Source organism: Nycticebus coucang, chromosome 1, assembly GCF_027406575.1.
Source record: "Nycticebus coucang isolate mNycCou1 chromosome 1, mNycCou1.pri, whole genome shotgun sequence".
In the NCBI taxonomy this organism is placed as follows: domain Eukaryota; kingdom Metazoa; phylum Chordata; class Mammalia; order Primates; family Lorisidae; genus Nycticebus; species Nycticebus coucang.
In genome coordinates this window covers 12,526,780-12,554,729 of record NC_069780.1, presented here as the reverse complement: position 1 = coordinate 12,554,729, position 27,950 = coordinate 12,526,780, and the positions used below count along the sequence as shown (strand labels likewise).

Here is a 27,950-nt window from a genome sequence, read left to right as displayed (position 1 = left end):
GCCCTCCATCTCTCCGCTGGTCCAGAGGGCCCACGACCTGGCAGACACCAGACTTCCGATTCTCACCGCAGATCTGGCCATAACTTGTGTTGTGACTCCAGGCAAGCTTTTAAAAATCTCCAACCCAGGTGGCCTGTGGCTTGAGAAAGGAAAAAAAAACCTTCTCATAAGGGATAGTCTGAAAATATTTGGGAGGACTAGACACACACGCGCGCGCGCGCGCATACACACACATCAGCGCTGTGAGCTGCTCTTGGGGCTCCCTGTCCCGGGAGCCACCTCTCACTCGGCCTCCAACTCCCGCGCAGCAGGCGGAGGCCGAGGGGCGCCTTTCGCTTTAAGAGCCCGCAGGCGCCCCTGATTGGCTGTAGCTATGCAGGGCTTCCCTCCCCGCGGCTCTGGCTCCCTCCTGCGCCGCCCTCTCCGCCCGCTCCCCGCGCCTCTGCGCCCCTCGCGCCGCTCGCTCTCGCCTCCTCTTCCTCGCCACGGAGTTGAGCCCCGGCAGCCGCATGGGTGATACGCCAGCAACAGATGCCGGCCGCCAAGATTTGCCTTAGGCGTCGCTGATCGCCCGGAGAATAGGGAAAGAGCCAGAGAGAAGGGCTGGGAAGGAGAGGACTGGAAGCGCGGAGAATCCCCCCAAAGGCAGAGGCCCCCGCCCCCGCCCGAGAGCCCCCGAGCCGAGCGCCTGCCTGTCGCCGCCGGCGCCCACCTCTGCCAGCCATGCCAGGCCCGGCTGCCGACGCGGGGAAGGTCCCTTTCTGTGAGGCCAGGGAGGAAATCCGCGCCGGGCTCGACAGCTCGGAGGGCGGCGGCGGCCAGGAGAGGCCGGGCACGCGCGGGCAGAGGCAGAACATCGTCTGGAGGAATGTCGTCCTCATGAGCCTGCTCCACTTGGGGGCCGTGTACTCCCTGGTGCTCATCCCCAAAGCCAAGCCGCTCACTCTGCTCTGGGGTAAGTCCCGCCGGCGCCCCACTGCGCCCCGGGCACCGTGGTGAGGCCGAGCTGGGGCCGCGCCGTGCGGCCGGTGCGGAGTTCCCTCCGCTCTCCCGCGCCTCCTGCCCTCCGCCCCGTTCCCCTTGGCATCTCGTTCCCCGCCCTTTGGGACGGGCAGGTATTTCTGTCCAGGTATTTTCAACTTCTGCCTCCCCTCGCGGTCTGCTTGAGTAAGCGCCTTTGAGGGATCCCAGATGGAGAGCAGGAGAGACCCGGAGTCCTGCGGCGCCACTGCTATGCGCAGAGGCGCGCGAAGGGAGAGGCTGGGGCTGAGCGCTGGCTGAATCGGGCTCTGAGGGAAGGCGGGTTGGCGGGATGGTTGTGTGGGCCGTGCGTGACTCGGGGGCTCTCCTATGCCCCTGTCTGCTCCGCGAGCCATACAACCCGGGGGCCCAGTTAAGGACAAGGGAATGGAGGCAGGAGAGACCTGGCACAGGATTGAATCTTGGTTTTTGCGCACCAAGTGGAAGAAACCAATTCCCTCCCTGCCTCTTCTAGGCCCCAGTCCCTGTTCCCTTCTATGCCCAGTTGCAGTTCTCCGGCCCTGGAAGTTTCCCGGGCGGGCAAACCGAGCCCATTCGAGAGCGCTTTGCCCCCAAGACGAAGCTCCGCTGTGGCTGTGCAGCCCTCTCCAAGCCCAGTCCCCATCTGTCCAGAGCGGGTCTGTTCCGCACCTGTGGCTCTCCTGTCCTCCTCCTTCCTTGCACCCACATCCCTGCTGGCAGGGAAGGGAGCCCGGGAGCCCATCCCCATCCCCTGCCTCCAGGAGCCAGGGGCTCTGCCTATTCTGCACGACCCTAGTGGCTGCTCTGTGAGCCCCCTCACAGGCTCCTCTGACCGCAATAACTGGTTTGGGGTTCTGTCTCTGAAGGGGCAGTAGCCAGGACAAAAGGCACAGGCATTGATAGGCTGGAGTGAAGATCTGCCTGAGGTAATCCAAGAAGCCCTTTTCAGCTCCTGTTTCCCAGATGTCTAACGAGGGGAGGTAGGGGCAAGAGAAATATAACCTGCTTTTATTTCTTGAGGGAAAGAGGAAGAAAAATAATGAATAAATAAATAAATAAGCAAACAAACAAGACGGGTATACAAAGCTTCTTTGGCATAGTGCCAGCTGCAAATACCTGGAGAGAAAATAGGGTTCAAACCTTCCTTAGAAACCCTGCGGTCTCTGCTGCTTGGAAGCAAACCCATCTAGAATGTGGGTCCCGCTTAGGGGGTGTGGCTCAGGGAGAGAACCGCAGGGCTGAGGGATGATGAGAGGCAAGGTCTTTGCCAATCCCTAAAGCCTTGAACCACGCCCCCCCAACACCAAAAGCTCTGAGTAATCTCCTGTCTCACTCCCTTCTCCAATGCACCTCTTCAATTCTATGTCCTTTTTACCTCTTTTACCCTGTTTCCCCGAAAATAAGACAGTGTCCTATTTTAAGGTGTGCTCCCAAAGATGCGCTAGGTCTTATTTTCAGGGGACGTCTTATCTTTCCTGTAAGTAGGTCTTATTTTCAGAGGATGTCTTATTTTCGGGGAAACGGGGTAGGTGTTAGTTAATTTTCCATCGGTCTTCCATCTTCCCTTATCTCCAAATGACTAGATTGTACAATGTTCAGCCATTGCTTCATGGACACACCCCACACTACCCACGAAGCCCTCAGTGCCTGCAGCCCCCACAGAGCTCCTCTTCCAGCTTCCTGAGGCCGGCTGTGCATTGGACTTCAGAGCTCACTGGCCTCTAGGGGGTTGAGATTTATCTTTAATAGCTGCAGTGTTCAGAGAGCACTCAGGGAAAAGTGAGCACTTAAAATATTATCTTACATGCTTGGAACTCCACAGGGCTCCCAGACTCCACTCCTGACAGACCCTGAGCCCCAAGACTCTGGCTTTCGACCGGGAGCCACAAGAACAAGGTCTTCCTCTTCGGGTCTGCCAGGTCACCTCTGCCCTTTGCAGACTGCTCTCTGTGGTAAAGATGAAATCTTTGTTCTGAGAGACCTGGGCCAGAGGATACCTCCCGAGTCCCCAAACTCCTCTAGCTTTCTGGGAGATCAACACACTGCATGAAACTGGTTTGCCTCTACACCATCTGTGTACCTCTCCCCAAAGGCAAAGACTTTCTGCCTTTGCTACACTTCATCTCCCTTCATTGCCTCCCTTTATTTGTTTTTCTTTTTCTTTTTTTTCTTTGAGACAGAGTCTTACTTTGTGCCCTGGGCTCACAGCAACCTCAAACTCTTGGGCTTAAGTGATTCTCTTGCCTCAGCCTCCCAAGTAGCTGGGACTACAGGTGCCCACCACAATGCCCGGCGATTTCTGGAAACAGGGTCTCCTTTTTGTTCAGGGTGGTCTCTAACTCCTGAGCTCAAGCAATCCACAGCCTCTCAGAGTGGTAGGATCACAGGCACAAGCTACCGGGCATGGCTCATTGCCTCCCTTACAAGAAAAAAAAAAAAAAAAAGAAAGAAAAGGAGCAGACAATAGTGGATGTTGTAGTGTTAAGTTCTAAAACTGTGACCTAGAAACATTCCAAACAATGAATCCTATCTGATAGATCCAGGATAGATCCTATCTGGTAGAAGCTAGACTTGAGTAGGATTTTGTACTTTTTTCTTTTGAGGGAAGATACGAGGGGACAGTGAGAGACCAGCGAAGTGGCATTGCTGGCCAGGCTCTGCTGGGCACCTAGAGGGACTAGGGGGACTCATAACACAGGGTTATTCTCAGTAAAAGCCCTGGTGCCTTGACCCACGAATTTTCCTTTTCCCACCACCTTCCCCTCTGGTTCTGCCTAGTACAAGGGCCAAGTTTTTCCCCCAGTGGGCTGCTCATCCACTTTAGAGACCTGAGTTGTCAAGGAAAGGCTTAGCTCGTCCCTCACTTGCCAGCCTCCAGCCCAGGCCAGGTTGCCCTGAAAACAAGAGGCATCCCTGCAGTGCTCTGGGCAGGGGGTCTGTTAGGTGTGCAGTGTATGGAGAGTAATTTGCATAGTGGTAAAATGTCATCCATGAAGGATCCATCAAATTTAGTCCACTGCCTTACCCTCCTGCCAGGGATCTTCCTGGGGGCCAGAGCAAGTTGTTTTCCCTTCTTCTTTCAGTTTTCTGAGTGGGCAGGCTATCTGAACAGAATGCTCTCCGTGCTTCCAGGTCCTCAGGGATGAGTTTATGAGTTTCAAAGACAGAAAGCAAACTCCAACTAGAGGAAAAATCTTCACTTGAAGACGAGGGGGAGTGGTGCCCAGCAGTCGTGGTGCTGAGGTGAAAGTCCCGTTGCTGCCTCCTAGCGGGGCTTTCCCCTGCTGTCCTCAGGTGTCTGGGGGTTGACTCCCAGAAACATCACTGCCTTTTCTAGTTTCTCCCTAAATGTCATCCGATTCCCCTAAATGGATCCCATGGTGACATCATGGTTTTTTTCCCTTTGAGACAACTCCAGTGACAGTACTGGGCATGAAAAGTAGTAAATTTGCCTTGCTTTCTTTGATGGGTCAACCGTCCTTCTATCCTGCCCAGGCCTAATGTGACCATGGCTGAGGCAGATACAGGATTCCCTGGTGCCCTTCCGGCTGCTGGAGCTCCTGGACCACCCAAGTGGGATTCTGCCTATGACAAGGAGCTGAGAAGTGGCAGAGAGTAACAAGCTGTGGGCAGAGGGGAGGTCAGTAGCATCTGGGTCTGGAAGGCTGGTCCCGGGCAGATTCTGAGATTGGCTCAAACATGAACCTCTGTCATGCATCGGGCAACCTGCATTTATAACTTGGACTGGTTATAAATGTCTTTCTATTCTTGTGCTTCTTTTCTACCAAGTCCCTGCCATTGTTGAAAAGCCCCAAGAAAGCTTGGTCCATGGACTTCTGTCTTGCCTCGATGGTTTTTTTGTTTTTGTTTTTGAGACAGAGTCTCACTTTGTAACTCTGGGTAGAGTGCCATGGTGTCACAGCTCACAGCAACCTCATACTCTTGGGCTCAAGTGATTCTCTTGCCTCAGCCTCCCGAGTAGCTGGGACTGCAGGCACCCTCCACAATGCCCATCCATTTTTTACAGATGGGGTCTCACTCTTGTTCAGGCTAGTCTCTGAACTCCTGAGCTCAAGCAGTCACCCACCGGCCTCCCAGAGTGCTGGGATTACAGGTGTGAGCCACCTCCCTCGGCCCTCCATGGTTTTCTAGAGTGAGCAAGGCTCAATAGAGACAGATAGGAATGTGCAATTCTTGCTCTTCCTACTTCCCTGCTGAATGACCTTGCACAAATGAACATATCTGAACTTCAATTTTCTCACCTTTAAAATGGGTATATGAATATCTCTTGCTCATAAAGTGAGAATCAAATTAGATAAATATCTTAGCACAGTGCCTGACCCTTGATTGATATTAAGTAATTATTAGCTGCTATTTTTATTATCAGTCCTAATACTGGCTCTTTTTATTTAGCGGGGTGGGAGGGGGAGGCTTCTTGCAGCACAATAATTTCTACGAAGCTGACATAGAACTTGGCTTCATTGCCTTTCTTGATGGAAAGTTAGCTTTGGCTTTAAAAATAAGGGCTCTTTCTCAAAGTTCCCAGAGAGGCGAAAACAAGTCCCTTTTGTACTTCCTCCATCCCTTGTAGCCTTTTCTTTCATTCTATTTTCCTCCAAAAGATCGTTATTTTGCAGCTAAGAGTCTTTTTGTTCAGCTAACAACTCACCTCTCTTTAGAGTATTCTTTGGGGTTGTGAAAACAACCAGGTATGAATGCTGCAGAAACAGGGCCAAATCATTCTCTGAATCTGTTAGGGTCTCTGTTTTGACTTGCTTTTCCCTCTCCTTGTCATGTGAGTCATTTAAAAATAAAATCTTTTAATGCTCAATTAAATTACTAAAAAAACTAAAAAAGGTGGAGTGAATGAATCTTTCTTTATTCCTGGTAACACCCAGCCCATTATTGCAACTCTTACATTTTTAATAAACAGTTAAGCACTAAAATCCTTAGTAGAGGCTGGATTGCAGCTAGACCAGAGAGAATAGTGTGTGCTTCTGTGCTCTTGCTGGCTGAATAGCCCCAACAAGTATAAATTTGGCTTGAGGTTAACATTATTAACTCAGTTTTTTCTAAAACCGGTCAAGGTCACTGCAGACTGCATTATGATTATGAAATGCGAGAAGGCTTCAGAAGAGAAACCAGGGTTGGAATCCTGGAGCATTGCCAACAAATTCAACCCAAAACCTGTCCCTTTACAAACTGTGAACCTCGATATCCTCATCTGTAAAATGGGGACAATAGTTCTGAACTGACAGCTATTTTAAGAATTAGTACTCAGATTCTTAAGTTAAGTACTTAAGTATTTGCCAGAGAGTAAACATTCCATTTATCTGCTCTTCTTGCCTCCCAAGATGGGAGCCTGATGAAAATCCTGGACTGGCTTTGTTGTCTGTCTGGGAATTGGAGTACTTGTGACTCATGTAAGGCACAGCTTTTAAATCCAAATACTTGATCATGACCTTGCTGTAATGTTTTAGTCCTCACCATCCCTTGTTTTGTGTATTGCATAAAATTATAATAATTGCTTGGAAAAGCCAGGGATAGATTTGCAAAAGGGTGACACAGCCAGAGTGTTTCTTTTCAAGGATCTATAAAAGAAAGTGTCTTTGGGTGGCATTTTGTCGTTGTTGTTGAATGTTTATTTTGATGTTCTACAGAATGTGGTATACGCAGTCTACCTGCTCCTCTGCCCCATGTCTCTTTGGAAATTCCACAAGCTTGGGGATAATCAGAGTACAACCAGCAAGAGTTTGCAGCTGGAATGAAAGGCAGCAGTCAGAGCATGGCCCAGTGTAACGTGAGCCCCTCCTGCTGCAGTCCCAGGCTCCTCCGAGCTTCACTTGGCTCATTCCCTTGTTTAGCTTTTCCTTTGGAGGATGAGACTTATTCCTATCAGACCCCTGGCAGTACCAGGTAAAGGCCATCTGTTTTTTTTTGTTGTTGTTGCTTGCTTGTGTGTTTTTTTTTTCTTCTCACTTTGTCACCCTTGGTAGAGTGCTGTGGCTTCACAGCTCACAGCAACCTCAAACTCTTGGGCTTAAGCGATTCTCTTGCCTCAGTCCCCCAAGTAGCTGGGACTACAGGCACCCACCACAGCACCCGGCAATTTTTGTAGTTGTCATTATTGTTTGGCAGGCCCAGGCTGGATTCGAACCCACCAGCTCCAGTGCATGTGGCTGGTGCTCTAGCCTCTGAGCTACGAGCGCTGAGCCTGCCTCTTGTTTTATTTGCCCTGGCAAGGGGTTGGTGGACACAACAGGTACCAGGTGTCTTCTTTCATAAATGCCCACCGTTTGTTCATGAGGTGCACATGAATGTGAGTGAGACTTGCCGTCTTCCACCGGTTGTACATTCATTCATCTACTAATTCATTCATTTTTTTCATTCCAGTGATCATCATAAATAGCTCTGCCTCAGAATCACTCAGGCAGCTTTTAAAACGTTCAAAAACCTGACCCCCCACCCCCACCCAGACCTACTAATGGAATCTCCAGGGCACATGCTCTGACTTTTTATCTTATTTTATTTTATTTTTTGCTTTTAAGCTCTTCAGGTGTTTGTGATGCACAGCTGGACTGAGAACTATTATTTGATTTCCTTATTTAACAATATTTATTTCTCACCCACTACCTGCCAGGCACTGGCACCATCCCTGCTTTCATAGCACTTGCAGGGCAGTTGACGAGACAGATACATGGCTGACAACCCCCAAAGCATCATCCCTTGCAGAAAGCTGTGGGGGCCCGAGAGGCGGAGCCAGCTTGGGGTGGTTGGGAGGCTTCCAGAAGAGCCAGACAGAGCCTGGCAGGAGGTGCAGGGCTGGCCAGAGGAGGGGTTGGGTGAATTGGCATTAGCATGGTAGCCACAGGACAACCATGAGAGCAGAGGCCACAGCAAGTAGGGTGGCTGGGGAACCTGACAGTTTGGTGTGCTGGGGAGAGAGGAATGCAGGTAGGAGACTTGGCTAGAGGTCAAGACTTGGCTGGAGGATGGAAAGAGGGGCTGCCCTGGGGCTCCCCCAGCCTCCCCTGACTGTCACCTCCTCTTAGCCTGTCACACACCCACAAGGATTTCTAGAGCGATGGGACACTCAGGATCCCTGTTTCTAGACCAGCACTCAGTGATGGGATGAGAGTGAAAGGCACTAGGGGATGGTGGTGCCAGGGTCCCTCGGTCTGAATATGCACACAGTGGACCTGGGCCTTGCCTTGACTGCCCAATGCAGAGGGAGGCTAATGGAATAATGGCCCAGCTGGGTATGTGATCTCACAGACTTAGACTCAGTCCTGGAAATAAATAACTAAAAAAACACCCAAACGGTATAAAAAGCTCATATCAGACTCAGAGTCCATCCTCCTCCCTCTTTCTGTGTTCTCTGCTCTTTCCCCTGCATCTTGAAAGGGGTGTATGTGTGTGTAGAGGGATTGGTCCCATCCTCACCTTGTTTTCTCCCTTGAACTCACCTTTAAGTGGCTGGTTCTCACTAGCTCACATCCCAACATGCTGGGTCCTCCCTCCTTTCCATCCCTCACCCCATTGCTGCAGGTGTTGGGGCCACTGCAGGGTCAAGTGTTACTAAGGAAGATATAAAGGCTCTGCAGGTCCTGGCAGGCTGCAGACTTCTCTCTGGAGACATTCCAGGGCTTCAGAACAAACATGCAGACGTCCCACAGCTGCAGCGCTGGCCCTTCAAAGTGTGGTCCTCGGACCAGCAGCATCGGCATCTTGTGGGAGGCTGCGAGGAATAAAAGACCCTGGGCCTATGGAATCGTATCTGCGTTTCCGCGTCTCCAGGTGATTCATCTGTGGACTCACAGTAGAGAAGCACTCCCAGGCCTCGAGTCCAGCCGCGGGCTGACTATTTAGAGAAGCTAGACTTGAGTGCGATTTTGTACTTTTTTTTCTTTGACAGCCTCCTCACCTCTGCTTCCCTCCTCCCCTTCTGACTTCTTGTAGCTTATTTTAGACCATGTCGGGATCCTGCTTCTGTTGCCAACAAAAGGCCGTTGCTAAAATCTTTCAGCTGGCAGCAGCAATGTTTAATTCATGGACTAGAAAATTAATTTTATTTTCATGAATAGAGCCAGGGAAAAATAACAAGGAGACTCTGTGCATGGCCTTGGGGAATTTGGCTTGTCTATTTAACAAATGAACTGGTACCAGGGAGGAGGCCTCAGGGGAGGGCTGCCTTCTACATGAATCAGTTGAGGATGCTTTGGGCTGCAAGTATCATAAAATTCAGCTTCAGATGGCTTAAAAGATAGGAAAATTTCTAATTTCACTGGTAAGAAATGTTAAGGTAGGATGCTTCTGGGATGGCCCAACATCATCGTGAAAGAGCAGGTTTCTTTTCTGCCCTGGCAGACTTGTTGCATTTAGTTTTCCACATGGTTCCAGGAAGGCTGCCAGAGTTCCAGGCACCACATGGGGTTGTAACAATGTCCAATGGGAGAGGAGAGAGGCTGCTCTTTCTGAAGTCTCACTTGGTCAGAGATGAAATCTTCCCTCTTGCCACATAGCTTATCCTCACAGCTGATGTCCCCTCAAGTCTCACCTGTAAGATTGTGTCATGAGTTCCTACTAAACCAGTCCCCGGCAAAGGAATGGATCACCATGGGTGGGTCAGCCTACTCGGGGCTGGCCACTGTCTTAGTCTGCTCAGCTGATGTAATAGAATACCATAAACTGGGTGGGTTTTAAACAAGAGAAATTTATCTTTCACAGTTCTGGGAAGTCCAAACTCAAGGCACCGGCAGGTTGGTGTCTGGTGAGGGCTTACTTCTGGGCCTACAGACACTGCCTTCATGTTGGGGCCTCATGTGGGGAAGGGGACAGGGGACATCACTGGGGTGTCTCTCTCTCTCTTGCTCTCACTCTCTCATTCTTTTCTTTCTTTCTTTCTTTCTTTTTTTTTTTTAGATAGGATCTAACTTCATAGCCCAGGCTAGAGTGCTGTGGGGTTGTCATAGGTCATAGCAACCTCAAATTCTGGGGCTCACGTGATCCTCTGCCTCGAATTCCCTGGTAGCTGGGACTACAGGGGCATGCCGTTACACCAGGCTGATTTTTCTGTTCTTTTTTTTTTTTGTAGAGACCGATCCTTGCTCTTGCTCAATCTGGTCTTGAATTCCTAGCCTCAAGAAATTCAGCCTCACCCTCCTAAAGTGTTAGGTGTACACGCGTCAGCCAGTGTGCATGGCCAAGGGGCCTCTTTTTTAAGGGGCACTGATCCCATTCACAAGGGCTGTACCCTCATGACTTTTCAAAGGCCCCCCACACTGGGGTGAGGATTTCAACATAGGAATTTCAGGGGAACGTAGACATTCAGAGCATTATAGCCACTGAGCACATGAGGCCGGGGTGAAATGCCAGTCAAAACCCAGGCTCTATTTGAAGGCTTTTCCCCTTTGCTTTTGACCCATGACCTCATTTGGAACACCCTGGTCATCATAGTAAGTTGTAAACATCTGCCTTTTCCATGGTGCTCTGAGCTCTTTGAGCTCCCCTCTGCCTGTCGGGACCTGGCGCAGGCTGTGCCATGTGGGGGCTGGATCAAGGAATAAATCAGGGGGCTGGATCAGGGAATAAATGAATGAAGCCAGGTCCTCTCGTGGGCTTTCTTTCTAAGGGAAGTTTTGCATTTTATCTTTTTACTTTAAAAACGTTGTTTCCCCTATAAGAAAAGTTTCTGTGTGCTTTTGGGGGAAGGACTGGAGAGAGAGACCTTTCTCAGTGCCCTGGGATTGTGGCTGCCCCTCTGGCCCATCCACCCTGGGACTCACCCTTGACCTCACCAGGGAACTTTCAGAGTGCTCCATTGCTCTTCTGGGCTGTGATGAGGTGCAGCGGGGCAGGGGTGGGGCAGTAACTCTGGGCACAGGGGGTTGTTAAATATCCTGGTGGGAGGGTTGCTGGAACTGAATTAAAAAGAAAAGGATGGAAAACCAGGGACTTAGAATGTGTTCTTTACCAAGGTTCTCATGGTGACACACTTTCCCCAGACTGATGGTTCTTTTGGTTGATTATTTTCCTCATCTTTTGAGTGACACAGAATCTCAATGATGAAGTCACAGCCTGATTTCTGTTCTCTTGCCCATACTGTATGTAAAAGGAGGCATGGTTGCCATGCATTGTATAAGAAAACAAAGACATGGCCAGGCGTGGTGGCTCACGCTGTAATCCTAGTACTCTGGGAGGCTGAGGCAGGAGGATCCCTTGAGCCCAGAAGTTTGAGGTTGCTATGAACTAGGCTGACATGATGGCACTCCAGTCTGGACAACAGAATGAGACTCTGCACCACCCCGCCTTAAAAAGAAAACAAGGACAGGGTCTCTACCCATCCTTCGTTTATAACTCAAAGGAACAGCTGTAGTTTCCCCTAGTACTGTAACAAACTTAACTGTTCTCTAGGCAAGGGTAGATAATGGAAAATACTCTTCTTTCAAGTTCCATGCATGAAATAAGAAATGCATGTCCAAAATATAATTGTTTCGTGGAGTAGTTTATGAATCCACTCCTCTAATAAGCTCGTAAGAAGTTTTGCAGATGGTTACAACAAAGCTCATCTCTATTCTCAGCCTATGACTCACTTGCATGTCTCCAAAAGCAATTGTTTTGCCCTGGAGTATCCATAAGCAAAAGGAGATGTTTATTAGCAAGTGTGAACAATGCCCACATATCTCCCCTTCCACCTCACGCCCCCAAATCCATTGTGTTTGTCTCTGCTGTGCTGGAAGAGTGGGTGAGTCATTAACATTTTTGAGCTATACTAAGTTACTTAGGGTCTTGACTCTGTAGGGAAAGAAAATAAATTGTCTCTCTACCCTTTGTAGTTTTTAGCTGGGACAGACCCCTGATTAGCAAGGGAAAAACAAATGGAAGTTTATTAACTCTGTCTTACCTCACAGAGACATGGAAGGTACCCAGGGAATGAGTAATTCTCAAAGAGGGGGCTTTGCATTCAAGCTTATGTAACAGTTTCAGCAAAGAACAGTAAATTTTTAGAGAAGCGACAAGACAAAGGAAAAGAACTTTGAGTCTCCAGAGAAGGCAAATTGTGGGCAGGCAAATCTAGAAAGGCTCGTTGTGTGGATTTCTCCGTGTCTCCAGGCGGATAGGAATCTAACCTTGTCTGGCTTGATCATCCTTGATCACCCTTTGTCCTTCCTGGCAGAAAGGGGAGGAGGGCACTTCTGCCTTTGTAAATTTATGTTCTGCCTTTAAGCAAATAAAGGGAGAGTAGAGAGCTTCTCTTGTATCTACTGTTCAGTTGCCTTCAGCTCACGATAATCCTCATGCCAGAGTAGCGTATTTGGGAGTAGCACGTTCTGGTCTCCTACAAATCCACCGAAAGCTCTGGGAGTGTTAAGCCACTAGACTCTCAGTAGGGACTAGATACACGCCTAACTGGGCAGAGCTCCCATGAGGGTTGGAATAAGCCATGGTTACTGCCAATATGTCCTCCTGCACAGAGCTGGCATTCAGTGTGTGCCACTGGGGCAAACAGTAAATAGCTGCTGCCTTCCCTGGTGCTTCTGGAGTCCCCAGCCATCCAGGGGCTAGAGGGTCAATGCCTGGCCTGCTGCAGGGCTTAAATCTACACCTGTCCTGATTGGTTTGATTGGATGGTGCTCTGTGGGCTATCAAATGTTTTTAATATCACCTCTGCACGTGCACCTTCTTGTTATGTAATCCATATAATCTTTCGCTTCTATCCCTTCCACAGTTTTAATTTAATGACAACTTAAAAAAAAATTAGTCTGTCACTCTGGCTTAAATTGTATCTGCAAACCATACAAGGAAAAGTATGAGAGCCAGTCAAAATTCTGGGGCTTTAAGTAACTCACTTGTCTTAACAGAAATTCCTTTTGTAATACAGGCAATGTGTGTCTAAAAGGAGATTTCCGTTTTCTGGTTTATAAGCTTGGTGTAAGATCCCCCCCACCCCCTAAAGAGTTGATATTAATTTTATCACCAGAGAAAAATAACGAATATAAAGATAAACTTATAAAGTGATTTCCTTTTGTTGCTGGGAGCTGGGAGGACCAGGTGTGGACAGTTTCCTCATGCTGTTGCCAATGGAGTCCAGGCTCTCTGGCCAGCACAGAGCCAGTGTTACTCAAACCATCACCTGAAGCTTATTTATTTATTTACCATTAGAGATGGGGTCTCTCTCTGTCACTCAGACAGTGGCATCATTATAGCTCACTGTAACCTGGAATTCCTGGGCTCCAGCGACCCTGGTGCCTCAGCCCCCTGAGTAGCTGAGAACATAGGTACTCGCCACCAGACTCAGGTAATTTTTTATTGATTTTTATTTTTTGTAGAGACCTAGTCTTGCTATGTTTCCCGGCCTGGAATTTTTTTTAATTATATAAAATTTCAAACATATATAAAAGTAAAGAAAATGGAGTCTCTTTCTGCCCCTCCCCCCAAGGTTATTTTTTGGGTAACACTTTGGTAAAAAGTAAAGTTTCAGGCTCACAGGGCAGTTGTAAGAATGATAGAAGGATTCACCAGTTTACATCTTGTCCCATTTGCTGTATCATTTTTATCTAATATATGTGTGTATATTATTTTTTCTGAATCATTTGAAAATAAATTCGAGACACCATGCTCATAGATCTCTAAATACTTTAGTGTGTGTCTCCTAAAGACAAGAAGGTAACCACAGTACAGTTATCAAAGTCTAGAAATTTAACCTTGATCTTATCTAATCCACAGTGGATACTCAGATGTCATCTGGTGTCCTTGTAGCTTTTTCTTCCCTTTTGGATTAGGTTAAAACACATTCCAGCCAATTACATCTGTAAATCGTCAAGTATTGAGTATTGTTTGGGGTATTCCTGGCTACAGTGCTCACATGGCAAGCCTTGGGGGCAACCTTTTCTCTAACTGCCCCCAGTCCTGGGGAAATCAGCTTCAAGAGCTTGGAGACAGGTAGAGAAACTGAGAAGCAGGAACTGGACACGTGTGAGTCAGAACTTCTTGCTGTGGTCTGCGGACTGTTGGCATTGGAGTCCTCTGAGTCCTGGAGTTGTTGAACATGCAGATTCCAGGGCTCCATCTAGACCTACAGCATTAGCATCTCTGGGGGCCAGAACCAAGAAGCTGCATTTTGACAAGTGTTGCCAGTGGTTCTTATACCCAGTGGATTGGGGGAAACCCGGTCCCCAGAGCTGGTAGCCTGAGACTGATGTTCTGTCTCCCTTCCTTCTCAGAATGGTGGGGCTCTTTGTTGGAGTGACTGAAACCCCATCAGTCCCAGATAGCTGAGGGCTGACTGAGGCACGTGAATAGGCGTGGGTGTGGTCCCCTTGATAGGAAGTCTACACACTTGTGTGAACTGCTCTCTGCACACGTTTTTCTCCAAGGCAGGGCTGACACCTTGAGTTTCACAGCAGTGGGGAGAATATTAGGGCCTGGAGTTGGTGGGAGTAGAGTAAATTTGTTTCCTGGAGTCGGGGGTGGGGGCGGCAGATCCCTTATATGGGAACCTGGGGAAAAGCTGTTAGGTGTAAACAGGACCCTGGAGGAAGGCTCACATAAGTAGCTCCCTGCAGTACCCTTAATCTGCACCTTGGGAGAGCTACCGGAAAGCTTCTTTCCTAAGCTGGGTGTGAGGACTAAATTGGGTGCCGCAGCTGCTTCCCAGGAAGGACCAGCCCGGTACTAGGGGTGCTTATCACCCCCAGAATCAGACAAACACATTGATGCTTTAATTTGCTGGACTTCTGGATTTCAGCACGTTCGTTAATTCTAAATACAAAGGCCCACAGAGGCCATCTCTAAGGTCCTTTCTTCTCTGGGGGTTTCACGGACACCTCCCTGGAGAGAAGCATGCCATCACGCCCCTTCCCAGGCAGGCTGAGATGTAGCGCTGCCCTTCCTGGGTCTGACGTGGGCAGAGCATCTCACCTCCAGGCTCCTCTGCCCCAAGATACAAGCATCCTCTGTAAATATTTCTGACCCTCAGTGATAATGGGTGTGAAGGCAGCCTGGCTGTAGGTGCTAACTGTGCAACTGAGGGCAGAGGGAGGAGGTAAGGCTCACCTGCCTCCTGTCAGTGGTGGGCCCCTGGGGTGAGGAGGGGGCAGCCACTCTTCACCTAGGATGGCACACTGTACCATTTTGTGATGCTGTAGCAGAACACCACAGACTGGGAAATTTATAATGAGCAGAACTTTATCAGCTCACAGTTCCAAAGGGTGGAAAGTCCAAGGAGGGACTGGCACCTGGTGAGGACCTTCTTGCTATATCATCCCTCAGTGGAAGGGGAATGCGGGAGAAACTCATGCTTCTGTAAGGAGCCCACTCCCAGATCATGGCATTAATCCATTGGTGAGGGTGATGCCCCATTCCCCAGACACCTCCCACCATCGCTGCACCGGAGATCAAATTGCCCACACAGGAATTTGGGGGACACATTCAAATCATAGCATAGTCCGGGTGTTCTGCTGTCGAATCTTTCCCCTCCCTTCTCTTGAAAGGAGATGCACTTTCCCAGTCCTGTTTTCTTTCAGTGTGAGTGGCTGTTGAGCCATAGCTGGTGCTTGTTTAAATCTTGAGGCTCATCCAGCCTTCCTCAGGGGAGCCCTGCTGGCTTTCTCTGGCCCAGTGATGTGAATGGGATGAGGCTGGCTAGCACCTTCTACACCCAGCCCGGTCCTGCCTCTGGTGACTGGGGTCTCCCTAGGGAAGAGGAATCCAAAGCACGAAAAGCCGAGCCAGCCCCCTGGCCCTGTGCCAGATGCCCCACCTGGTAGAAGCAGCGAGCCCTAGAGAGATAGCCGTCCAGCAGGGGTGGCCAGGGGTTTCTTCAGTCTAAAAGTTGGAGGGAGAGACTTTGGACTCCAGTAAATTTTTGCTGAAGAGCTAAAGTGTGAATTAACCTCCCAAGTCTGTGTCTGGCCAGGGCCATTCCTGCTGGATAGTAATTGGGTTTATGAAAAACATAAAGTATTTTAAGGTGCAAAAGAAGCTCTTCAGGCACTATGGTGGTAATGCTGAATGGGGGTTTTCTCTGAGTTCAGGTTCATGAGCAGTGAGGGAGCCCTTTGGGATGTGCTTTCCTGTACAGGGCAGGCTGAGAAATTTAGATGTCTGATTCTATTTTCCACCTTTTGTGGACATGGGCCTGCTGTGGGCTAGGTGCTGGAATACACAGGTGAGCAAGCCATCATTCCTACACAAGAAGCTTAGGAGCTAGAAGGAAAGAGAGACCTAGGCCAATTATAATTCAGTGTGACCAAAGCCAGGACAGAAGGAGGAGGCCTCCCTCAGGTGCAGGGTGGCTAGAGGGTGTGTGTGGCCAGGGACCCCTATGTGGAGGGGGTGACACCCAGTTGCCTTGAGGTGGGTGGGAGTTCTGTAGGTAGAAACATTGGTAAGGAGCATTCTGAGCTCATGCTGGACCAGGACGTCGAACTGTGCAAGCAAATGGGTGGCTGAAGGTATTCATAGCATGAAGACCTTCTGTGTACCAGGCAGGGTGTGAAGTGCTTTACCATGCCTCTTTTATCTACATGACAGTGACCCTAGGACCCTAGTTATAGGTCCACATATCTTAACTACAATTCTCAAAACTTTGAAAATAGAAACTTGGGCAGTAAATTTATTTGGTGGCAAAATCTGACCTAATTGCATGGAGTTGGGGCTTTTGTTTTGTTTCAGTCGCTGACTGGGAAGCGCATCCCTTGCTGTGACTCTGGGAAGCCCCAGCCCCTTGGGAAGCCCTGAGGGAGGGAAGGTGACCAAGAAACTAGCCCAGAATCAGGACTAGGACCCTGTACAAGACAAAGATACAGCACCCTGGCTTGGCACCCATACACCAAGGCAGGCAGGTTTGAACCTGGCCCAGGCCAGCTAAACAACAATGACAATTGCAACAAAAAAAACTTGGGAGGCTGAGGCAAGAGAATCACTTAAGCCCAAGAGTTTGAGGTTGCTGTGTGCTGTGACTCCACGGCACTCTACTGAGGGCAACATAATGAGACTCTATCTCAAAAAAAAAAAAAAAAGATATAGCACCCTTGTTTAACAATTATTAAGAATTTTGAGGATGGCGCCTGTGGCTCAGTGAGTAGGGCGCCGGACCCATATGCCGAGGGTGGCGGGTTCAAACCCAGCCCCGGCCAAACTGCAAACAAAAAATAGCTGGGCGTTGTGGCGGGCGCCTGTAGTCCCAGCTGCTCCGGAGGCTGTGGCAAGAGAATGGCGTAAGCCCAAGAGCTGGAGGTTGATGTGAGCTGTGTGACGCCATGGCACTCTACCAAGGGTAGTAAAGTGAGACTCTGTCTCTAAAAAAAAAAAAAAAAAATAGAATTTTGAGATGGTGATAGCACGTTTAACCAAGCAAGGGGCCCTTCTCAGGATGGGACCCTGTGTTACTGCACTGTTACACACCCACAAAGTCGTTCCTGCCCAGAGACAATGTACCCTGTGTGTGTCCCCGGCACTCTGTGATACCAGGAGTTACTTCCCAGGCCTCTTTCCCAGGGAACTAACGTGGCCATGGGCATTAGCCCTGAGGACTCACTTTCTTATCACAAAACTTGTCCTGATTGCCCTGGATATTTGATGCTGTTTGAAAGGTACTTTGCTCAGTTCTTGGAGGGAACCCACATTTCAGGGGTAGGAAGGGAGAGGGGACCATGGAGGGGAAACCTGAGACTCTCTCAGCGCCTCCCTCGTCTGAATAGGTGATCTGGGACAAGTGGCCTGGAGTTGCCATCTCAGTTCTTCACCTGAAGATCACGTTGCTGACCACAGAGTGACAACGTGAGGCTTATTAGTTAAGGTGCTCTGAGAGACAGCCAGGACTGCCTGGCATGTAGGGTGACAAAGAGGACTGTCCTGCCCCTCATCCATCCACCCAGAACCAATGGTCAGGAAGTTCACAGGACAATGTGGGCACAGCCAAAGCCAGAGGGGACCTCCCCCAGCTCAGTGTGGCTTCCCAGATATCCCCCGGCTCCTCTCCTTCCCTTCCCTGTTCTGAGCACACACAAACCCACCTCGCCCTGGGCACTACCCAGGGATGCTGAGCAGAGCCATGTGCTTTCATGGTGCCAAGCCCTCCTCAGAATTCACCCTGGCCAGGACTTAAGTGAAATAAGGAGTGGACAGGAAAGGGCTGCCCCTGCAGTCCTGCGAATAGGGGGTCTCCACAAACTCATCCTGAACAACGCTTGCCTCCACTTTCCCGGCAGGCTGTTCACTGGCAAGAGGCAGAAACCATGGGTCCATCCAGCCCGGCCAAACCGAGGTGCATATTAGCAGTGTATGGCAGCCCTGGGAGGGGGAAATCTTGGCTGCTGCAGAGAGTGGGCCCTTGGTGAGCCCAGGGCAGGGCAGGAATAGCTCCAGAGACTGGGTTGCCAAGACTTTCCCACTCCTGTCCGTTCCTCTAAAGTTGAATCGCAAATTCTTCTACTCTCAAAGCTGACCCCAGTCACTTTCACTGGAATGCTGGGAGGACAGTGGGCAGAGGAGAAGCAGGCAGTATGAGGAGGAGCAGGAGAGCCCTGGGTCCACAGGTCTATTTCCTCCAGTGATAATTCCTCGCATGTACTAGTAAAAGCAAAGGGTGCAGGGAGAGGAGGCCATTTTCTCCCAGGGAGAAGTGGTCTGTGCGTTTCTGTGCTGAAGCAAATGCGTGAGACCCAAAGCTGCGTCATATATATTAAGTAGGATGAACATTGTGGACAGCCTAGAAAATACAAGCAAGTGGAAGGAAAAACATGACTTGCATCTCCCCACTTTATTTATTTATTTATTTTTATTAAATCATAGCTGTGTACATTAGTATGATCATGGGGCACCATACACTGGGTTCATATGTGCATCTCCCCACTTTAAAGATAACTGCTATTAGCATTTTGGACAGTAGCCTTCTAGACTTTTTTCTCTGTGCATAGCTGTAGTCTTGCGATTATACTCTAATCCTGTTTTATTTTCTAGACATCTTTTCATGCTCATAGATGTAGGTCACCCATGGACTATTTTTTAGTGGTAACATAGTCTTCCAAGACTTGGACGTACTTAGCTTCCTGCTGTTGGAAATTTACTAAGAGGTCCTTCTTTGGTTGCAGTGTTGCTGTGACTAGCAGTGCTGCATCCTGTAGCTTCATCTTCATACACATACGTAATAATTTCCTCAGAAGAAATTTCTAGATGCATTTCCATAGGATGTATTTCTATGTGCATTTGTAAAGCTTCAGTCCAGTGGTTTCTCAACCAGGTGTGATCCCTTCCCTTCGAAGAGGCATTTGGCAGTGTCTTGAAACATACCTGGATGTCACAGAGGGCGGGGAGGTTGCTGCTAGCATCTCACGGATAGAAAGCCATGTGCTACTAAACCCCCTACAATTACAGGATGGCACCCCGCATCAAGGAATTATCAAGTCCAAAATATTGATAGTGTCATTTTGATAGTTTCTGGTTTAGACACAGGGGTATTTTCGTTTCTTATAATATGTATGGGGCTGGAGCTTCTAAGCCTCTGGCAGAACCAGGTGGAGGTGGTTTAGCTGACTGGCCCTCAACCCAAACCAACCCAATCCCATCCCACCCTCCTCCTGCAGAAGCATTTGGGTGCCACCTTTGATTTGAAGTAGTAAAGTGACCCATGTGTGCCACTTGGAGCCTGTCCTTGCATCTCAGAAAGACAGAAGGATGGGCTGGGAGGAGGTGAGAAATGAGAGAGAGAAAAGGACTGGGGAGGGCTGGGGTGTGTGCCGAACAAGGCAATCCTTGTTGCAATGAAAAGAGGATTGTATGTAACCTTCAGGGACCCGTCTTTAGGGCCAGTTCCCAGCACCGAGGACGCAGGCAGGGAAGACGCATGCCACTGCCCAAAGCAGGAGGAGGGCAGACCAGAAAGCCTCCGTTGTTCTCCTGATGCTGGCACCGGGAGTGTGAAGTCCTGTGTCCTGTCTGGGGGTGCTGACCAGGGCCTACAGGATCAGGAATTAAAACCATCAGCGCTCCCCACAACATGCACTGCAGCTCTGGGAGATCTGAAAAGTTGTCCTAGCTGACAAGTCTCCTCAAGTAAACCCATGACACTCATTGAAACTGACCACTTCATTTGTTCATCTTTGGAATGCATTACAATCATTCATTCATAATCCATGTAATTGCTAACCACCTACTAGATGCCAAGCAGGCACCCTGAGAAGCAATGAATGAAATAGACACAGTTCCTCATGGAGAAAACAGTCTCTGAGGGTGCATCAAACGTGTAAATGCTCCGAGCCCAATGTGAGGGCAGGGAGAGGGTGCAGGAAGCTTCTTGCTTGTTGCTGTGCTGTTAGATGAGAGCTCAGTGGCGAGAAAGGCCCAGCTGTCCCAGCTGAGGCCCCAGACATGAGCGAGGTGATCCTAGACCATGGTAGGTGTGAAAGGAATGCTTCTCTGCTCCCCCTGCCCAGAAGTTTGCTGGAAAATCAACTCACAAAAAAGCAGATTTATAAGAGGAATGGCATACAAATTTATTAGCATGTATGGCAGAGAATCTGTGATTGCCCAATATCTCAGTGGGGTATAGATGCTTATATATTTTAGTTCTTCAGGAAAAGGGAGATGGGGATGTGTGGATGAGGTTAGGAAGATAGGAAATAGCTCTTTGGGGAATTCAGTGGGCTTGAAGGATATCACAATGAATGGTGTAGGACAAAGTATGTTGGGCCCACAGAGGAGGCAATGGTTTGTGGGTTTGTGACAAAAGTCTGCCCAGACTGTAGTTTTCCATCCTGTGATTGGGGTTCAGCTCATGAAAAGTCAAACAAAGGACCAGAAGTCGTTGTTTTCTCAGAGTGCTTTGGAGGAGGCGAGAAATGAGAGAGAGAGAAAAGGATTGGGGAGGGCCTGGGTGTGGCGAGAGAGATATGAGTTGGGGGAGGAAAACCCTTGGTTCTCGCTGGTGGTTTGTCTGGTCTTTATGTAGGAGGGAAAAAAATCTCCTCCAGCATTGGTTGATCTCTGAAGGCTTTTAATTCAGAGTGCTCATCATACTGGGTAGCCATATTTGGGAGTGACATTCCCTGCATTTCTCCACCAGCCAGCACAGCCAGGGCAGCCCAGACTGGAAGACCCATCCAGACAACCCACAGAATTGTGAGAAATAAAAATAGTTATTGCTTCAAGCCAGCGAGCTCTGTGTTATGTTTGTTAAGCAGTCACAACTGACTAATACTGGTCATGTTCCTGCTCAAAAGTTACTGGCAGGGAAGGGGGATATTATAACCAGCCAGACCCAGGCCAGGTGCTCACCCTCAGGCCGGGAGGCTGTCCTCTGGACCCCAAGCAGGAGTGCTGGGAAGCTTACCTGGCAGACCCAGAGGATGCTGGCTGTCCACTCTGCTGCGGTGTGAACTAGGATGGCCTCAGCGCGTCCACCTGCTCTTTCTCCTGTACGCTGAGTCTTGGTTAGTGGCAACATCCTTTCTCCTGTACGCTGAGTCTTGGTTAGTGGCACCATCCTCCATCTAGGCATGACAGAAAAAAACCCTGAGACTCATTCTAGACTTCTGTCTTTCCCTCAACTCCCACATTTGTTTAGTTACTACATTCTGCTGAAAATTGCCTTCAAAATAATTTTTCTTTTTCTCCAGAGTCTCACTGTGTCACCCTGGGTAGAGTGCTATGGCGTCACAGCTCACAGCAACCTCAAACTCTTGGGCTCAAGCGATCCTCCTGCCTCAGCCTCCCAAGTAGCGGGGGTGGGGTGGGGGGACAATAGGCACCTCCATGATGCCCAGCTGAGTTTTCTGTTTTTAGTAGAGACAGGGTCTTACTCTGGCTCAGGCTGATCTCAAACTCTTGAACTCGAGCGATCCACCTGCCTCAGCCTCCCAGAGTGCTAGGATTACAGGTGTGGACCACCATGCCTGGCTCAAAATAATTCTTAATTAAATTCCTGGATCTTCTTGCATCCTTCAAGACTCAGCCTGGGATTTACCTTTCAAAGAGACTTTCCTGAAACCCTACCTATTGGGCTAATTAACCCTCCTGAATGCATGTCTATGTTTTACATCTTTTTTTTTTTTTTTGTAGAGACAGAGTCTCACTTTATGGCCCTCAGTAGAGTGCTGTGGCCTCACACAGCTCACAGCAACCTCCAACTCCTGGGCTTAAGCAATTCTCTTGCCACAGCCTCCCGAGTAGCTGGGACTACAGGTGCCCGCCACAACGCCCGGCTATTTTTTGGTTGCAGTTTGGCCGGGGCCGGGTTTGAACCCGCCACCCTCGGTATATGGGGCCGGCGCCTTACAGACTGAGCCACAGGCGCCGCCCTATGTTTTACATCTTAATACCTTCTATGGCACGTCCCTCTCATTAGACTGGAAGCCCCCAGGGGCAGGGGCTGCTCACAGGATGTGGCAGAACAGGATTGGCAGTGATCTTGCCTGTTTAGAGATGTGTGTGTGGCTGAACCAACTTACCTTGACACAGCTCCCCCCCTCCCCCCGCATTTATTAACTTAAGGCTCCAGAAAAAGAAAGATCTCAACGCTGTTTTTCCCTGAAGGATGTGGGGGAAGCTGGGCAGAAGTGGCCTGCCAGGATGATTGAAGAGATTCGGGAGCAGATGTAGAGGCAGGCACCGGAGGCTCGCGTTCTGACGGGTGTGGGTGTGAACACTGTCCCCTCCAGAATCTTCCCTACCTATATGATCTTCAGCAAAATGTTTGTTTTCTTGCTCAACCTTCCCCTGTCTGTGCTGGTAATCACATCTCTCTCACAGGGTAGTTGTGAAAGTTGGACAAGATGACATCGGTATAGCATCCCACCTGCAGCTGGTAGGTCCTAAACGAAATTTCTTTTCCTTTTTGAAATAACACCTGTCTTGCGGTAGGTTTCCCAGAATCAGAGCCCAAGAGGAGTTGGAGTGCAAGTGTCTTTGGGGAGGTGATCCCTCCCAAAGTGAGACAGGGATGAGATGGGGATGAGAAAGATGTCAGCCTGGAGTCTGTAATAAACCAGCTGCCACTGTGGGACTCTGGGGCTCAGCCTCCCAGGGCCGTCTGGGAGGTCCTATAGATTGGAAGGTGCTGCTGAGGGCGAGGAAGTATGGGGTATTTATCCAGCAAACCGTGTCCACCATTGGCTCGTGGATGTTCTTGGGAGCATTGATGCCCCAGCACCGTTTTGCTTCCTGCACTAGGAAAATCCCTCAGACAGAGAATGGGAGTAGCTTTGGGTAGGAGGCCATTGTCATGTGTGGGGATGGTGGGAGCCAAGGGGTTGGGTGCGCAGGCCCGACAGCCTCAGCCTCCCTGCCTTTTCACAAGAGAACACTCTTCACTCCCGTGTGTATTCTCGTAACCGCTTGTGCTTAGCAAGTGTCTCACTGAGTAAGGAAGATTCGGGATAACATGCAGCGGCTGTCCTCTGTTAGAGCTGTGGTTGGCTGAGATGTCTTGAAGGCCAGTAGCTTTTCTGTGGGCCTCTGGATGGACCGTGAGAGCCCCTGAAGAGCTGTGAACCGTGGCTAAGCAGACCCTCAGCCGCACCTCTTCAGCTTGTAGGGCTGTTGGCAACTCTTGCTCCACTGATCTCCTCTATGGAAGAGAAAATGATATGAAGGAAAACACCGCTTTAAAATGTCTCTTCTAAATTGGGGTATGACAGGAAGTTTATAAAAATAGCGTGGAGGGAAATAAACAAATGTGTTTTCCCAAGCATCTGTTTGTTTCCTTACGTTTTTATTTTGATATAGTTTTAAACTTACAGAAGCGTTGCAAGAACTCCTATACCCTTAGATCCTCCCTTTACCTAAACTAACCATATATTTACAGTTTGCCTCTCCCCTTCCCTCTCTTCCTATAAATACATATTTTTAAGCCATTCAAGAGTAAGTGGAGACCTCGGGCCACTTAACCATTCAGTACACGCTGTATTTCCATATGTGTTTCCTGAGAGCAAGAATGTTCTCGTATGTAACCATATTCAGTTATTCCAGAGCATTTTTAATCACTTTGCAATATTTTCAAGTGACTTCCTACTGCAGGGAATTCTTTACCAAAGAAACATGCACCAAAATGTGCTTTATCTGTGTACTGGTCAAATTTTATCCAGTGCAATACTGATACGCAAGCTAAGGCTCACTGACCTCCAAATTTTATTGATTTTGTTTCAATCTGTAAAAGAAATTGGTGAAAGATTTGTGGGCCTTGGGAAATACTCCCTACTTGGCTAATACCTTTTCCCCTCAATAGTCTACTCCAATGTTATGGCATTTTATTAATTTATTAACCATCAGAGTCCTATTAAAAGACAAAGTGTTAGAGCTGGAAGGAATCATAGAGATTCTTCTAGTCCCACTTCTCAGGCTAGTAAACTGAGGTCTGTAAAGGCAGTGCCCTGACAAGTTCAGGGCAGTGGTTGGGACCAGAGCCCAGAAATCCTAACTCTGGACTCGGAAGGCCCTTCAGCAAGAATCAGTATAATGTGTTTGAGAGGAGACCAGGGGCCTGGAACCTACCAGAACCCAGAGGTGAAGGGGGAGCGCAGACTTCAGCCTCCAGCCTCAGCCTCATCGCACAGTCCTGTTTTCTCCTCTTTTCATACATTGAGCTCTGCATAGAATTTATTGTAAAGAAGGGGCTGGAGAGCTTTAAAATGGGCTCCATATTGCCCAGCAAGTTAATGCCGGAGCTGGGGTCAGGGCCTAAGCCCTCCCTCTCTGTCCAGTGCATGTCCACCTCCCCCACCTCTGCACCACAAGGCCATCTATCGTTCACCTTGCCAACTTTTCTTTCCAAAGGGAAAATTATTGCCCTGACCGGACAAGGGACAAAACATTTTAAAAAAGGATTCGTCTTCATGTAGGATGGTTGCATCTTCCCAAAGCCCCCTCTCTTTCCTTCATTCTTCTGCAGGCATCTTCAGGCCTGTACTCCCCAAGCCTCTACTCACAGCTCCATTGACACGCTTCTCATCTCGCCCCTTCCAGATGATCTGTGCACTCACAATTTTAGTTGCAAATAATGCATCTCATTACAGATAATTAACGTAACTGCTACTCTGATTTGTAATGCCAAACTATCAGCCTTGCTCTACTCTCACCTTTCACTAACTCACTTTATTACAGATGAAATCTTATCTTTTCTTTACCTTACTCTTTCTAATTATTGGTCAGACTTTTTTTAACCTAATAGAATATTATTACTTATTTTAATTTTTATTCTAGTAAGTATTGGGGGCCAATGTTATTTTTCCTCAATCAGGCAAGAGTGTTTCCAAATTACCGGCCCACTACTGCATATGATGAGCTCTAGTGTCAAACAGACTTAGGCTCCTCACTCTGCCATAAGCCAGCACATGTCCCTGGGAAAGTCTTCCCTCTCAGTTTTCTCCTCTGTCAATGGGGATGGTAATTGTGGTAATTATTTTATGAGGTTGCTTTAAGTATTAAATTATAATTCATACGAAGTACTCAGAATGATTATCTGGTATATAATGAGTATTCACTAGTTACTGTTTTTTTTAAGTGGTTTTTGTTATTTTGAGACAAAGTCTCCCTCTGTTGCCCAGGCTACAGTACAGTTGGCATCATCATAGCTCACTGCAACCTCTAATTCCTGAGCTCAAGCAATCCTCCTGCCTCAGCTCCAAAGTAGCTGGGACTACAAATGTGTTCCACCCAGCCCATCTAATTTTTCTATTTTTGGTAGAGATGGAGTCTCACCGTTGTTCAGGCTGGTCTCAAACTCCTGGCATTAAGCAGTCCTCTGCCTTGGCCTCCCAAAGTGCTAGGATTACAGTAGTGAGCCACTATACGCAGCAATTCCCCCCTCCTCCTGCAGGAGCAATTTTTGGTTAATATCAGCCAAATAAATGAAACAAGTGTAATCCTCAAAACTCAGGGGATTTTTTTTCTTGGCACTTGAATCATATTGTATATTTATAATTGTTTTCCTCAAAAAAGTGGGCAGGTGGAAGCATGTTTATGCAGCATGTGGTACGAAGCCTAATGGAACCAGGTGGTCCTTGTAACTGTGCATTTGAACTTGACAGCCTGATCAAAATGCCATCATTTTTTTTTTGTGATGTGGGTTTTCAGAGTGGCATTCCCCCTTCCATGAGTCTTTAGTTTTTAGTACTTACCAAAGAATGAAGAGGAAAAGAGAATGTATTACAGACTATTTTATTAAAGAAGAGATAAATTGGCTCGGCATCTGTAGCTCAAGAGGCTAAGGTACCAGCCATATACATCAGAGCTGGTGGGTTCAAATCCAGCCCGTGCCAGCGAAACAACAATAACAACTACAACCAAAAAATAGCTGGGCATTTTTTGTAGTCCCTGTAGTCCCAGCTACTTGGGAGGCTGAGGCAAGAGAATAACTTAAGCTCAAGAGTTGGAGGCTGCTGTGAGCTATGACACCACACCACTCTACCCAGGGTGACAACTTGAGGCTCTGTCTCAAAAAAAAAGAGATAAATTAAGGAAAAAAGGGAGAAAGCCAGGCACATGATTGAAATATGTAGAAAAACTTTCCAGCAAAAACATAAGAAATATGAAAAAAAACTACACCAGTGTACATCAAAATAAAAATGCTAAAAACCAGTAATAAAGAGAAAATCTTAAATGCAAACAGAGGGAAAAGAGCAACACAATTGGCTCTTTGTATCCACATATTCCACATCTGCAGATTCAACCAATTGCAAATTAAAAATATTTGGGGAAAAATAGCAATGAAAGCTAATACAAATAAACAATACAGCATAACAACAATTTATATAACATTTACATTGTATTAAGTATTATAATCAGTTTAGAGATGATTTAAAGTATATGAGAGGGCTCAGTGCCTGTAGCTCAAGCAGCTAAGGTGCCAGCCACATACACCAGAGCTGGCGGGTTCAAATTCAGCCTGAGCCTGCCAAACAACAATGACAACTACAACCAAAAAAGAAATAGCCAGGCGTTGTGGTGGGCGCCTGTAGTCCCGGCTACTTGGGAGGCTGAGGCAAGAGAATCACTTAAGTCCAGGAGTTGGAGGTTGCTGTGAACTGTGATGCCACGGCACTCTACCCAGGGTGACAGCTTGAGGCTCTGTCTCAAAAATATAAATAAATAAATAAATAAATAAATAAATAAAAATAAAGCATATGAGAGGATGTATTAACACATAGGTGATATGCAAATACTATCTCATTTTATATAAGAGATTTTTTTTTTTTTGAGACAGAGTCTCACTCTGTCACCCTGGGGTTGAGTGCTGTAGTATCATCATAGCTCACAGCAACCTCAAATTCTCAGGCTCAAGCATCCTCCTGCCTGGCACCTGGCACAATGCCTGGCTATTTTTTTCTATTTTTAGTAGGGATAGGCTCAGGCTAGTCTCAAACTCTTGAGCTCAAGCAGTCCACCCACCTCAACCTCCTAGAATGCTAAGATTATAGGCGTGACCCAACACACCTGGCCTATATATGGGATTTTGGTATCCATGGGGAGGGTCCTCTGCTAATACTTAGGGATGACTCTACCACCTACACGTGAACACAAACAAGGACAATGACAGCGGACTTCTTATTGGAATTAATGCAAGCTGGAAGACAGTGGAGTGTGCTATCTTTAATGCACTGAAAGACTGTCAATTCAGAATTCCATATGTAACAAAAATATCTTTCAAAAATGAGGATAAGTACTCTTTCAGACACAGAAATGGTAAATAAATATGTGATAAGTACAAATGAATTGTTATTAAAAATGTCTTTAAAAGATAATGGTATTTAAAGCAAAAATAGTAGAAATGTATTTTGAAATTAATAACATTTATAAGTAAAATATAAGAAAATAATTGCACAAAGTCTATAAAGGAGGGTGCGGTGGCTCATGCCTATAATCCTAGCCCTCTGGGAGGCAGAGGCAGGTGGATTGCCTGAACTCACAAGTTGGAGACCAGCCTGAGCCAGAGTGAGACCCCCATCTCTAAA

The 27,950-nt window shown here is 48.1% G+C and overlaps 1 protein-coding gene across 1 annotated transcript in view; it reads left to right on the top strand.

Moving 5' to 3' along the window:
• The first annotated feature begins 299 nt into the window (after positions 1-299).
• The window catches only part of SCD5 (stearoyl-CoA desaturase 5), a 182,652-nt gene continuing 155,001 nt past the window's right edge, over positions 300-27,950 (top strand). The window contains exon 1 of the mRNA XM_053594774.1: positions 300-955. Within this exon, the coding sequence (XP_053450749.1) occupies positions 724-955 (232 nt within the window). The 5' untranslated portion in view covers positions 300-723. The remainder of the gene's footprint in view (positions 956-27,950) is intronic.